Here is a 14,028-nt window from a genome sequence, read left to right as displayed (position 1 = left end):
TATCTTTACAATTATGATCTATTGGACCTAATGTAGTACATTTGAGCGCTTCTGTTAAATCTGATGGACTTCTTTGTCTATGTGGAAAGTTGTTGAGTTCTGAGATGTGAGAGGGGTCACCTGATATAGAAAGGGATTCACAGAGAAATATTGTTATATACCTGTAAGTTATAACTAGCATTCATATGATCTGTTCGACATAGTAAGTTTTGATGTAAAAATGTTATTGTTTGTCACTATAAAATAAATTATTGATTATAGATTCTGAGAGGATCAGTAGAGATATTGGAGAAGATTGATAAGGAAATGTTCTTAATATGTGTAAATTTTCTGTTGGATTCTATGATCTATTCAAGCTGGTGCAGTTATGAACGTAAATTGGTACTCATATATGTGATCGATTTCTGTTCTGGCTATGAAATAAGTCGCTGAGTTCTGTATTCTGACGGGAGTCAACAGAAATGTTAAAAAAACGTTAACAATTTTTTAAATTGTGTTTAAAATATTTCTAGATTTTTATGAACTATTTAACGTACCATTAGACATTACACTGATTGTCATATATGTGGTAAACTGATGTTCTATATATGGAATAAGTCACACTGAGAAAGAAAACGTATGTGGTGCACATAAAAACGTAGGTTACATGTGTAAATCCTGTAGTCTTTGGACTTAACGTACAGCAAACGTATAACTGAAAAAGTATATGTTATACATACTTTCCGTACAAGTGTTCCGAATAAACGAACTTTCCGTACGAACGAAAGAACTGTATGTAGGCGGTAAGTATCTCACATACAGATGGACGTATGTAACATGTAGCTTACGTAGGTAGCATACATATATGTAGGTAATATACGGAAGACTGTTAGATGTCATACATCCTGCAACGGCATGATGCAACATCTAAGCGCGAAAAGTAGGTAGCATACGGATAATGTATACTCCGTACTGATTTCCGTAATAAACATAAAGATTCCATCTATTTGTACAATATACCTCTGTCCGGACAACGGGTTTTTCTCAGTGCATTTAGTTCTGTGTTGTGTTTCAGTAGGAGGGGGGGGCACCGTAGATATTTTAATTAACTTTTGATATATAATTTATTTTTGTGTATTGTCAACACTGAATGCTTCGATTTCGAAAGTTAGCAGATATTTTCTAAGATTTCTTTGGTATAAATTAGGTAGTATGATGATGACAATATGAACTAAGTACCATTCACACACCTAAAAATGACATTAACTTATGGAACACTATTTATGAAGAACCACTTTAAAGTAACATTCTTTAGAATGAGAAAAAAACATGTCACATGTACTATCAGAGTGAGATTAGATTTACATTCAAGTTGCTACCCAAGCGTGATGTAATGTCACGTGGTATTATCATTGTGATAAAGGTGGAATAAAACGAGCCCTACAGGGCTTCTAAACCCCTTCGCTTGCTGACGCTCGCTCAGCTTTGTTTCATAGCCTAAGTAAATAACTTCTTTTAAAAAAATCAATAAAGTTCTGTGTGCAAAGTGGAGTAATACTACGTGGTATTACATCACGCTCGGATGGTGCAACTTCAATGTAAATTTAACCTCACCCGTACTTATCACACAAAATAATATAAAGACACACGTAGATGAAGGTGAGAAGAACCTAATCTACACCTGAATATAATACCCTAATTAAAGAAGAAGAAGTAGTAGTAGTACTTGGAAATATCAAGCACTGTTGATAAAAATAAGGTTGTTTCATACCGCACGATTTATTAAAACTCAAGTTAAACTTAGTGTGAATCCAAAAATGTGTCAACTTAAGTATTTGCAAATACTGTACCATGTTGTTTACTCCATTCGATTGGTAAGAAATGATATAAATAATCCAGTTGTGCTTTAAATTGATATTTTTGTTTTGTTTTGTTTCTTTTAAAATTTTGACTGCGAAAAACTAATGATAGTATTACTTGTAAATAGGGTACTGGTCAAATTTAGGCACATTATTTTTTAAAAAATTACAGGTAAAATTCAACAACTCTGCATGGAAAGACATGCTTACAAGGAACAGACTTTTGTAGGCGACAGAAAAGAATAGTAAATAATACAGTTGCATATTATGTTTACAAGTATAGGATTACTAGTGTAAAATCATTAGATGTGCTTTACGATGATTATAATTGAGTGCATATAATAGACGGCTGTATTAGATATTACTTTCCGCCGACGGGATATTAGTGTTCAGTGTACGCTACAAAAACTGGGATTGAGTCTAGTCCGCTACCCTCAGAGATTTTTTAACGAATCATAGTTATTCTAACGATTCATATTAGTTCATAATGAATCGCAATCGCATGTTATAAAGATGTAAATCTTGTGGTAAGGAAGCTTTAGTATAGTATAAGTAGTGGTAGTAGTAGTAGCGATAGTAGTAGTAATAGTAGTAGCTGTAGTAGTAGTAGCTGTAGTAGTAGTAGTTGTAGTAGTAGTAGTAGTAGTAGTAGCAATAGTAGTAATAGTAGTAGTAGGAACAAGTTAGAAGCCCCGCAGGGGTTGGTTGGGTTCTGTTCTCGATATAAGTAGTAGTAGTAACAGTAGTAGTAGTAGTAGTATCAGCAGCAGTAGTAGTAGTAGTAGCAGTAGTAGTGACTCTCCCAGTTCTGGTGACAAAGAACTGGGGGGAGCGGGCTATACACAAGCCGAAACCTGTATTTGATATTTATAAGTATAGCTTTACTAATGTCAAAACATTACAAGTGCTTGTATTATCGTGTAAGTCCACATGTTTTCACTACCTTTGTTTACAATATACGTTCGCTGACGCGCCTGCTCCCTTTGGACATAACCCCATGTGGGCCTACCTGCTTCGCCCTGCTCTAACTCGATTAGCATTCGTGCTTCTAGTAGTAATCTAACACAAGTTGGTTTGTATTTTTTGCACTTTTACAATTACATCTGGTGGCCCCGTTTAACTTCATTAGTGGTAAGTAGCAGTGGCGTACTAACGACGGGAGTCCACTGAATCCGAAGTCCCGCCCCAGAACTTCCCAACTCAACGTATATTTGTACATTTTCTCAATAAAACTATATCTGTTTAACAGGGAAATCAGGGAAGCATCAAAATTTGATCTTACACTTCATCTCTACTCTTTCTCTAATAAAAACAATTTAATTATATCATTTTTTTTCTGAAAATGTAAGTGAAAGTATTTTACTTTTACTTATCGTATTTTCAGTTGCAGAATAATACCCGTTCAATACTTAGTAGACGTAGTAGCTTGTAGTATTGAACCTTCCAAAGCTGGAACACCTCAAAACAAAACTATTTGGGTGTGCGCCTGCTAAGCGGAGTATTTTGTCGCCCAGCGCAAATCTTTTAGAGAACAATACGCACAATGTCTTGTTTGTCGGAGCTTGTCCATCAAATAGACCGAACGGCCGTGGGCTCGCCCTCCACACGTGCACGTAAATGTAGATATAGTAGACCATTCGATCCTGATGTTCCAGAAACTGTAAGTGCCGAAAAGGAGGACTCCAGTGCAGTGTTCGAAGTGGAAAAAAAGCAGAGGCGGTTTGTTTTATTGTGATTTTGACTCAACATACCGTATATTTAAATATTGTCTTGATCACTGGAAAACCAGAGACGGTATGTCCTCATTACTGATAAACCAGAGGCGATATGGCATACTACCGCATACCACCTCACTTCGACCACTGCTCCACTGCACATCCATGTGTGGAGAATGTGCAGGAGAATCATGCACAAATAAACTAGTATAAAATTCATTAGAAGACGACGATTATATTTGTAAAGATCTTGAAGAAAGTTAGAAACAATCTTCTAAAGGATTTTGAAACATTAATGAATGGAACAGTTAAAAGGAAATTGTAGAGAGCCAGGTTATGTAATTTGTAATGCAGTAAAGGGTTTTTTAATTTTGATTAAATATGTATGTTATGTTGTTAAACAAAATTTTAAATATGTGTTATTTTATAACAAAAACATTTAATATTTACTATTTTAAATAATAATTTTGTTTGATAATATCATAATGTAAAATGCAGACTGTTTCCATTACAAAGTATAGTAAATTAGCGATATCAATGTTACTTTAAAATACTAAAACTGTTTCTTATGAATGTATCTGGTAGTTTCATAATCTGATTTGAAACAAATACAATGAAACGGAGTAAATTATTTTTTAAGATAACACCCGGTATACCTTAAAATGGCGGTAACAAAAAAACGATATTAACTGAAATCATTTGAATCATGTAACTTTAACTTGGCACCAGAACGACGTTCATATCTCAGTTCTGAGATGAGATATTTCCTATAAGCATAAATGAATGTATTCGCATGGTCGCCATATTGATGACGTCTTTTTAGGTGGTTGCTCATGTGCTATTTTTGACGATTCTCTCAGAAGTCTCAGCGGTTTAAGAGAATGTATTAAATGTTTGTTTTTTAAACGTTTTTCCGCCTTTAATTATAAAATATTCTCACATCTTTAGCGTAATATAAGTACTAAAAATTCAACTCCTTGCGCTACAGAAAATGGAGTAGTTCACTTAATTGTTAAGATACAGAAATAATATTGGTATCTTTAGAAAAGTGAGACTCCACTCTATAACGTTTACTTTGAGGTGTTTTTCCGTATAGCTGGTAGTTTCTTAGCAATCTACTTTAAAACAAACAAAATGAAACGGAGAAAATTAATTTTTAAGATAATAACCGCCATATTTAAAAATGACGGCAACACGTAAAAATGATATTAGCTGAAATCACTTATACAATGCCTTATCTTTAATTTGGCACCAGAACGAAGTTTGTATCTCAGTTCTGTGATGAGATATTACCACATAAGCATAAGTAGTCGTAGTGGCATGGCCGTCATATTGATGACGTCATTTCAGGCGGTTGCCCACGTGGGATTTTTAGGACTTTTCTGTGGAGTATCAGGGGAGTTCATAAAATGTGTTAAAATGAAAGTTTGCTTTCTAATATTTTCTTTCCGTCTCCAACCCTAATTTGCCTATACTATTAGAGAAGAATTTTCGTGTATAAAATCACATGTAATTATAAACATTAAAATACATGAAATTTAGTGTTTTATGTGATGCTAATAGAGAATACTTTTGCACCATGTCGATTCTGATAATAATAATAAAACAATACTGATTTCTGCTAGGTAGGTAACTTATATCGTGAGGCATTTCTTACATGAATTTATTTGAAATGTTCTTTTCAGATCTTAGGTGTTGTCGCACTGATTATGGTAGGATTTAAGTATAATGCGGTTAAAAATTATGATATGGTGGCTGGTACCAACTCGACTCCCATATGTTGGGGAGATTTTGCATATACCACAATTGTTATAATGACGACCTTTATTGCCATGAATGCACTAAAGTCTAAATCTTTTTTGATAACGGTAAGTATATATATATACTAATTGTATGTGTGGTGCTCAGTGCACAAATGATTCAGTTTTCTTTTAGTCATTTTGGACATATTTCATTTCTAAGACTTCCACCTGAAGCTCCCTTCAGAGCTTAAAAGATTAATGCCCAAATATTGTAAATAACGCTTATCATGTAAAAACCATTGTTCGCTTTTACATGATTTAAATGTAAGATGCAAACTATTTTTACAACGTTGACAATTGAACTTCAATTACTTGTGCTTTTAACTAGGCTTGCTAACCATACGATAATTGATAGTGATATACGATAATTTAAATCATGCTACATACGATAAAGCCTTTGCGATAATAGGTGAATATACGATAAATTTTAGAATGAACACTCTTTCGCAGTTTTTGAATGTGCAAATAAATTATAGATGCGCATTAAACACTTATAAAACACTTAGGCTGAGCTTTTAACAGTCATTTCCGCTACGATAAATCTATAACAATTTGCGAATTTGCAAATGCCAACCCTGCATTCATTCGTTAAATTCAATTACGTTTACGAGGAAGTGGAAATATTGTTGTTCAGAATCGTGTTAATAAGGATTTTAAAAAATGTTGAGGACAGTGATGTCGATTTGGAGTTCGAAACTGAATATTACTAAATAAGTTTATTATACAGTATGTTGTTGCTATTATCTGCATATATTACGTGCATAACAAATATAGGATTTTTTTTCTTTTTGGTAATTTACGATAATCTTAAAGACGAAAATCGATAAGTCTGTTCCCTAAGGTTAACAACTCTGCTCTTACGGCCTTATATTGGGGTGAGTATGTGCTTGCAGATAAATATTCATGTCCTTATTCCTCTACATGTTTATGAGATAGTAGGTGAAATGCCTATTCCTCGCACGGGGAGGATAAGGTTTATTCAAAATATCTGAAAATAAAGACGTAAGAGAAAAAATAACTAAAGCTTGGTTGGAATACTGCAAGAATCTTGTAGCTGCCATTAAAAAAATCTTACAGGCCTACACGATTTCTCCATGTAAACACAATCTTGAAAGCGACATGCAACATTTTTTTCATCTTGCAATGAGTCAAACCATGTGCAACTTTCAGGGTCGTCTTGCTTGCTACCTGCAATCGCCCTCCCACTGACATAAAGAAAGAACCAGATTCGCCGCTTCCGAAACAACGGATTATTTTGGACGAGAAGAGGAAGCGCGCCAAAATGCACGTTTTAATGATGAGGTTCACTGTTTGTCCACTAGAGTGCAGTGCTGCATGGGTGGAGATACCCTACTTTCAGAAAGTTGTAAAGTATAAACAGTAAATAGAAAGATGGGGTTGTAAGACATTTTAATAAGAGCTACAAGATTCTTGCAGGATGGCAATCTTGCTTAAGAAATACTAAGCAATACGATTAATTTGTCCCGCTACGTAAGAGAGCATAACAAGTATGTATCGTTGGTTGCATAAAGGCGAGGCATTGTTGGAACCAGTCAGAACTGTGTATAAATGTTGACTTGCCCATCAATTCCCCGTCAAGCTGAAAATTGAAAGAAATAAGGCTTCATATGAGATTGAATCTGGTGAACACTCATCCGTGTACGAAGTTAGGTGGCTACTTTCTATACAAAAATCTGATGACAAACATACATTTATTATTATTATTATTATTATTATTATTATTATTATTATTATTATTATTATTATTATTATTATTATTATTATTATTATGTAGAAGAATCTCATAAACAGTAATTTATCCGTCCAAAAAATAAATTATACAGCTAATTAAGAAACTTCTGTTGCATTTTCACCCACTATCTTTGAACATCGATATGTTACCTAAGTCGTACCTGGAAGATCAAAAATAGTTCTCATCAGCTTCGATGACCTTCTGCCAAAGTTCTGGAAGGACATGGATTCCATCGCGGTTAAACTTGGTGGGTCGTGAAGCCAAGAATGTATATCAAGTGTATTTTGCACTTCTACTAGGGATTTGAACTAGCGTCCTCTAAAGTGAGTGTCCAAGAAATGGAACAGGCGATAATCGGACGGCGCAATGTCCGGAGAGCATGGCGGATTCAATATTGTTTCCACCCAAGGTGTAGAATGATGTCCCGGTTCATCCTAGTCACGTGGGGCTTAGTGTTGTTTTGCAACAGGAAGACCTCTTTGCGATTCAGAAGTGCTGGCTCCAGAGTTTTGAGTTTTTCTTGAACACGTCTCTACTGCTGACAGTACAGAGTAGCATTGGTGCTCTCACCAGCTGGTAGCAGTTTCCGATGAACGAAGACTCGAGCAGTCCACCAAACACACAGGAGGACCTTTTTCTGGTGCAGTGCTGGTTTCGGCTGTTTTGGAACTGGTTCATGGGATGCTAACCTATGATGATGGCGCCGTGGAGCTTCGTACAGGACCCACTTCTCATCAGATGTCAGCACCCTGTCCAGAGATGGTTCCTTCCGTAGACGAGACAGCAAAGAAACACAAGTGTTTGCTCACGTTGCTTTCTGACCTGGAGTCAAATCATGCTTGTCCCATCGATCTAACTTGTAGTGCTTCCCAAGTTGATGGAGGTGCTGCCGAATGGTTTCTCCACTCGCACTGAATTGTATTTTCAGTTCCTCACATGTGTGGCTACTGTTCGCTTGAATTGATGCCTGAACATCTTCATTTTGTGCATGTGTTGGTCTTCTGTCAAGTGGTGCGTCTTCAAATGTTTCGTCACCGTCCTTAAACTTGTGAAACCACCGCTGCACTGTCCGCGTAGTCACTACACCCTGATCGAAGGCCTGGCATATCTTTCGCCCCGCTACAGCGGCGTGTGAGCTCAGTTTGAACTCGTACAGCATATACGCCCTTATGACGCTCTGTGGAGATCCCATGTTCACTTTGCCCTTACACAAGTTCACGGTGTAACTGAACTACCACAACCAGGTAGTATGTTGGATATACTTACAGAAACAACTGACCTTCCCCTTATCTACATTCACATCCAACTTACGGTGTGCGGGCCAATTGAATACAGACCTCCACAAAAAACGACAGAACTTTCTTGCTTACCTTACACTTTTTTGATATTGTAGCTTCCAATGATAGGAGGTGCAGAAGCATGTTATTTTGAAAACTAAAGTATAATTATGAGGTTCCAATATCGAGAAAACTATTCAACCTAGGTGCCCTGCATACCATAGTCTCTAATTCTCTCACCTTTCGGTGCGATCGGTCCCGGGTTAGATTCCCAGTGAGGGCACTCAATCGAAAGAATGTCGTAGCTTTTTAAGGACAGCCATCATGAGAGAGGTTTCCCTCATTCAAACCAGCCAAATGCCGAGATGGTACCTAACATACAGTTCCCAGGCTGCTTCTCTATTGTCCGGATAGTGTGCTCGCCAAGGGACGTCATTCCTCATGCGGAATGGGCTTAGGATCATAGATGACAGTAGTGCCCAGAAATATGTAAAAATAAATTATTCAATCTAAAGTGTTACCATAATTGCCGGCATATTATAGGTTTCATAAGAAATAAAACCAGGAAGCATCTAATCTAAAATATTGGAATAGAGTAGTGATCTTTTCGTTACTCTATGGTATTATGCTTCAGCTTTCTCCGTAGTAAGGTGCTGCTGAACCGAGATCTATCGCTGAAAATTATGGGATGTCACTGGTTAGCAATCCATGGTTCGCGGTTACGGAAAACTCCGAACATACCTACATATATTGAGTGTTAACCGAAGCATACGCATAAGACGGCAATTCAGTAATTCGGCTGCTGCTACTGTCCGACCAATGGTTCAGGATGACACGACGCGTTGTAGTGAGTCCATTGCCTGTGCCCGGTTACAATGTGCTTGGAGCACAATATGCCAATCCTCTCTTGATATGATCAGACTTTGTCGACTGAACCATTGACGATGTGTGGTGTTCCTCACGTTTTCATTCAGTCCGAACCATTAATATCTTAATGCTCTACATGCCTGGATATTGCACGATTCAACCAGACGACCACATGCACAGCCACAAAGAGATTCCTTTCAAGAACTGTCAAGTGCTGGTAATGTTGTCACACACAGCACGTGGCGTACACACAGCACGTGGCGGTCTTTCACAGTGTTCAATAACCGTCTGACTCTGCGCATTCCTCTTACATACAAGTGTTCGTGGCTTTTCTCTGAGTTCTCCCGTTTTCTCTCACTTTATTCATTCCACTATTTTCATTCATTTCTAATTATCACCGCCTCCTTTATTTTAGCCGGCATAACAGTCGGACATAAAACTGAAAGATTTTTCCTCTTATATACTCCATTAGGCCTGAAAACACGGTCTCATGGTGACAACACTAATGCATTCTGGTCTAGTGTACGTTCAAGCTGGCACATATTATTACAACTCTAAAAACTTATATACCAACCGAAGGCGGTGGTGGTTCAATGGTAGACTGTTCACTTCTGGAGTGCGGTGTCCCTAGTTTGAAAATGAAATGAAATCTTTGAGTTTTACGTCCCACGTTTATCCCTAGTTTGATCCCAGCTCTCGCCAAGTGGGTTTTGTTGTGAATAAACATCGTGTGTATAGTTTCACAGGGTTCTCCTATTTCCTCCCACTTTCTTCATTTCATCCTTTCATTCATTCTCATTATTACCCGTCTTCTTTAGCCTACGCGGCATAACTAAGGGACGTAAAGCTGAAAGATTTCATTTCATACATATCCACCAATAGTATGCATGTGTACGAAATTACGTCGACATCGAACTATTCCTTCCAGGTACTTAACTTTTTGTCAGTCAATGTATTATTATTATTATTATTATTATTATTATTGAGGCATGGAAGACCGGGTTCGATTCCCGGCGGGAGCTCATGTGGTTCGGATTCCACGTTAATTAGTAGGTCCACGTCCCATATAACCTCGCTAAACTATAAATCAATCAAATTATTATTATTGAAGATTTGATAATTCAATGCTGTATCTAAAATCCCATAACCAACGAGAGAGAAGGAGGAGGTGTGAAGTATTTAGTGGCTACTTAGGGGGACCAGTGGCGTATTTACGATTTTGTTTCGGGGGCTTAGCTAACTTTCAGGGGGGCTTTGCCTGAAAATGTGAAAATTCTGCAAGATATTTCATATACTTTACTATAGTAAGTAAGATTTCGGGGGGACTTAAGCCCGGAAGCCGCCCCCCTAAATACGCCACTGGGAGGGACTCAGATAAACAAGATTGGGAACCACTGGTTTATAGTAGCCCTATCATTAATTCTCTACCGCATAAAGGAAAATTATTATGCATCGCTTTCAGGTTTGAAAGACTATGTTCTTTAAAAGTTCTCGTTCGAAATCAGCTCGAGTTGGAACACATAATTTTCGACATTTTTCGATGATCCAGGATTATGACGCAGTTAGGGAACCACTTGAATTATGAGGGATCGAACTATTGTCTATGGATTCGGGGTTGATGTGCTGCCCACACATCATTTAACTAGCTCGAGTCTTCATGGGCTGTAACCGCACGGGACATATGATGTAAGTGACAATATGGATTCTTTAGATTTTCATCTTGCAGATTCAACTTTGTAAATAATCATCTCTTTCAGTTTCTCGTTCTAGTGTTTTCAACTACTGTACTGAATTTTGCCATTTGCATTTTATCTTATGAGGCTCTTACTAATACTCGAGACTTAACTAAAGCACAAATTTTAAAAACAATGAAAGACAGGCTGAAGAAGCTTTATAATGACCCGGATTTGTTTCGTTCTTGGGACTACTTTCAAGACAAGGTACGTGTTAAATTTAAATGTTTAATGATAAATTGCAATTCATATGTTCATATGTAGTGGTGTTGTGTCACAGATATGTAGAATAGGACCGTAACTAGAGGTTTTGTAGATCCCTAGCAAACTTCTATGGTGCCCCCCCCCCTCTTCAGATTTCTATAAATGACAATTGACATTCTTACAAATTTTATAGTAATTGAATTCTTTTAGATCCTACATATTAGAAATACGCAATTAAAATATAATTTATATGTGAAATATACAGGGTGTTTCAAAACACGCCGACAACGTTTGGGAGGTGATTCCTGACACCAAGATAAGACAAAAAGTATAGACCAACCTAGGTGCACAAGTGCCCCCTTTCGTAGTTATAGGCTGCCGAAAACATGAAAAAAATGAACTTTAAAGGTCCATAGCTCCAAAACTATGTGACCTACTGTAGTCGGGTCAAGACTTCACTTAGGAACTAGTATGTGCTCTATCCAAATATCCAAGTTTCAGAATCCTGCAGTACTTTCGCAATAATTTGTATAGAGTTAGTTGGTGAGTACTTCAAGTTATATGCCCGTAGCCGAACTCCCTTTATAAAAATTGTTGTGGGAGTATCTCAGGATTCTGAACATGGATGTTTGGATAGCGCAGATATTAGTTCCTAAGTGAAGTCTTGACTCGACTAGGTAGGTCCCATAGTATTGGAGCTATGGACCTTTAAAGTTCATTTTTTCCAATTTTCGGCAGCTTATAACTCCGAAAGGAAGCATTTATGCACCCAGGTTGGTCTATACTTTTTGTCTTATCTTGGTGTCAGGAATCACTTCCCAAACGTTATCGGTGTTGTTTTGAAACACCCTGTATATACTTTATTTCTAGGTTAATCTATATTTTATAGCTTAAAATTCCTACCTTCTTACTTGAACTTCTGCAAAGATATCTCTTACTTCTTCGATATATAGATATACATATCTATATATATCTACATATAGATATATAGCCAAGAACTACTCTATGCAAAGAAGTGCTGCCTTCTTTCAATCTTTCTTGGCTCATAGTGCTCCCCATATACGAGTTTTTAAGTTTGGAAAATGAACGCTCCGCACTCACAGCTGGGACATGAATCTTCAGAAACATCATCAAAGTTGTACAGGCTTCCGGAAAACTGGATAAAATAAAGTGGTTTATTACAATAAGAAGAGAATCTAATGTACTTATTGTCACTTAAGAGATATCATTACTAAGTGCAAACAGCATAGCTGAAATACTCAAGAAACAATTTTGCTGTACGTTTTTGCGAACTTTTGAAGCTTTATGTAAAAGATCAGTGTTGTTTAAATTTTGTAGTTATTTAGGTTAGAACACGTCATAGTTTCATGTCACGTTATTCACAATATTGAAACTACCTTGTATTTGACTTATCACATCTAGCCTCGAAAAAACACGCGAAAGAAGATTTCAGTATCCCTTAATCGTTCGTGTTAAAAAATTTCGTCCTAATAACACCGCAATTCCCTATCTCGATTATGAAGAAATTCAGGTAGAATTGACCAGCTATATGCAATTATCTTCACCTCTCCCTTCATTCTTCAAATTTATTTTTGATCGTTTTTCAGCTTTGCAAGGCACTTGTGTAAAAGCTGTGCTCCTTTAGACAAATCCATATTTTCGATTGAATCCAACGTTCGTTTTGATATTTTACATTGGAATATCATTAAGTATACCAAATTATAATTCTCAATATGTTGTTTTAGGGCTTCAATTTCATTTCTTCGTCAGACTTGGAAGCCATTTGAAATCTTGAAATCTCACTTTTAAGGCAAAAACTGCTTCATACCTTCCGGCCCATCTTGTTGGGTTAACTCTTCAGTTACATTTTGATAACCGGTTTTAAAAAAAAAAGATTGGTGAGTATATTTCACTGCGTAGTATTGTGCTCAAAAGTCAGTTACTATTACTTCGTCTTACATAAGCATAAGACTAATATATGTAACTTAACTTAAATGGCGTATGATATAGGTACTCTATGAATGCCATATTTCTTTCGCCATATAATACGTACTTTCATTAATATAAGTACTTAGAACGCTTTCTTACAAAATAATATTTAAAAAAATAAATGTACATGATCACGAGTCAGAACTTTCATCTTGTGGGCTCCTGGCCTTCTGCCAGTCCAATCACTCTGTAGTTACGGCTCTAACTCAGAAGATACGAAAATAAATTTTATGGAAAAGTGAGCATTATATCACTGTATTTGCCTATTTTCATGAAGCAACTATTACGGTAGAAAATATTTTCACATAAAGGATTTATATTTGATTCTGTAAAGTAGGACATAACGACTATTTTGAGGAAAATACGGGTCCTACTAATCGTTCCTAAAATTGACTCCCAAGTTATAGTTTTGACTCGATGTAAGCAAGTGTTATTTTGGGAAGAAAATCCATGGTATAACTTTTCGCTAAAGGTCATCAAAGGTAACGAGTGTAACTGAGATGAAGATATTGATTGAACATAAAATCTGGAATCTTTAAGTGATTAGCTCCCACGATTCTAAGAAGTTTATAGTGAACGATTAAGTGTTAAGAAAGGCTTTTGTAGCATATTTTCAGTAGTGTTTAGCTTTGGATGAAGTAAAGTTCGGTCCCCATTATTCTAACGTCAATATCACTCACTCTGGTTGTTCCCATTAATGTAACAGATTCTTAAGTCTTAGAAGGGATAGAGGCTACTTAAGCTGCTTCATTTATCATTAATTTGATCATCATACATCTGCATCTTCTTTGCCTGTTCTCGCAGTCTGTGAATACCGCTGCAGACTCGCGAGTGTTTGATTGGAATCTTA

At 36.6% G+C, this 14,028-nt stretch overlaps 1 protein-coding gene across 2 annotated transcripts in view; it reads left to right on the top strand.

The window, feature by feature from the left end:
• Positions 1-1,709: 1,709 nt before the first annotated feature.
• The window catches only part of LOC145681439 (uncharacterized), a 136,876-nt gene continuing 124,557 nt past the window's right edge, over positions 1,710-14,028 (top strand). For both annotated transcript variants that reach the window (XM_081753083.1, XM_081753084.1), the window contains exons 1-3: positions 1,710-1,853; positions 5,239-5,421; positions 11,010-11,192. In XM_081753083.1, coding sequence (XP_081609209.1) covers positions 1,797-1,853; positions 5,239-5,421; positions 11,010-11,192 — 423 coding nt within the window. In that variant the 5' untranslated portion in view covers positions 1,710-1,796. The remainder of the gene's footprint in view (positions 1,854-5,238; positions 5,422-11,009; positions 11,193-14,028) is intronic.

Source organism: Thermobia domestica, chromosome 3 (genome assembly GCF_964235325.1).
Source record: "Thermobia domestica chromosome 3, izTheDome1.hap1.1, whole genome shotgun sequence".
Classification (NCBI taxonomy): domain Eukaryota; kingdom Metazoa; phylum Arthropoda; class Insecta; order Zygentoma; family Lepismatidae; genus Thermobia; species Thermobia domestica.
The sequence above is the reverse complement of the archived record's forward strand: the minus strand, read 5'-3'. Positions and strand labels throughout refer to the sequence as shown.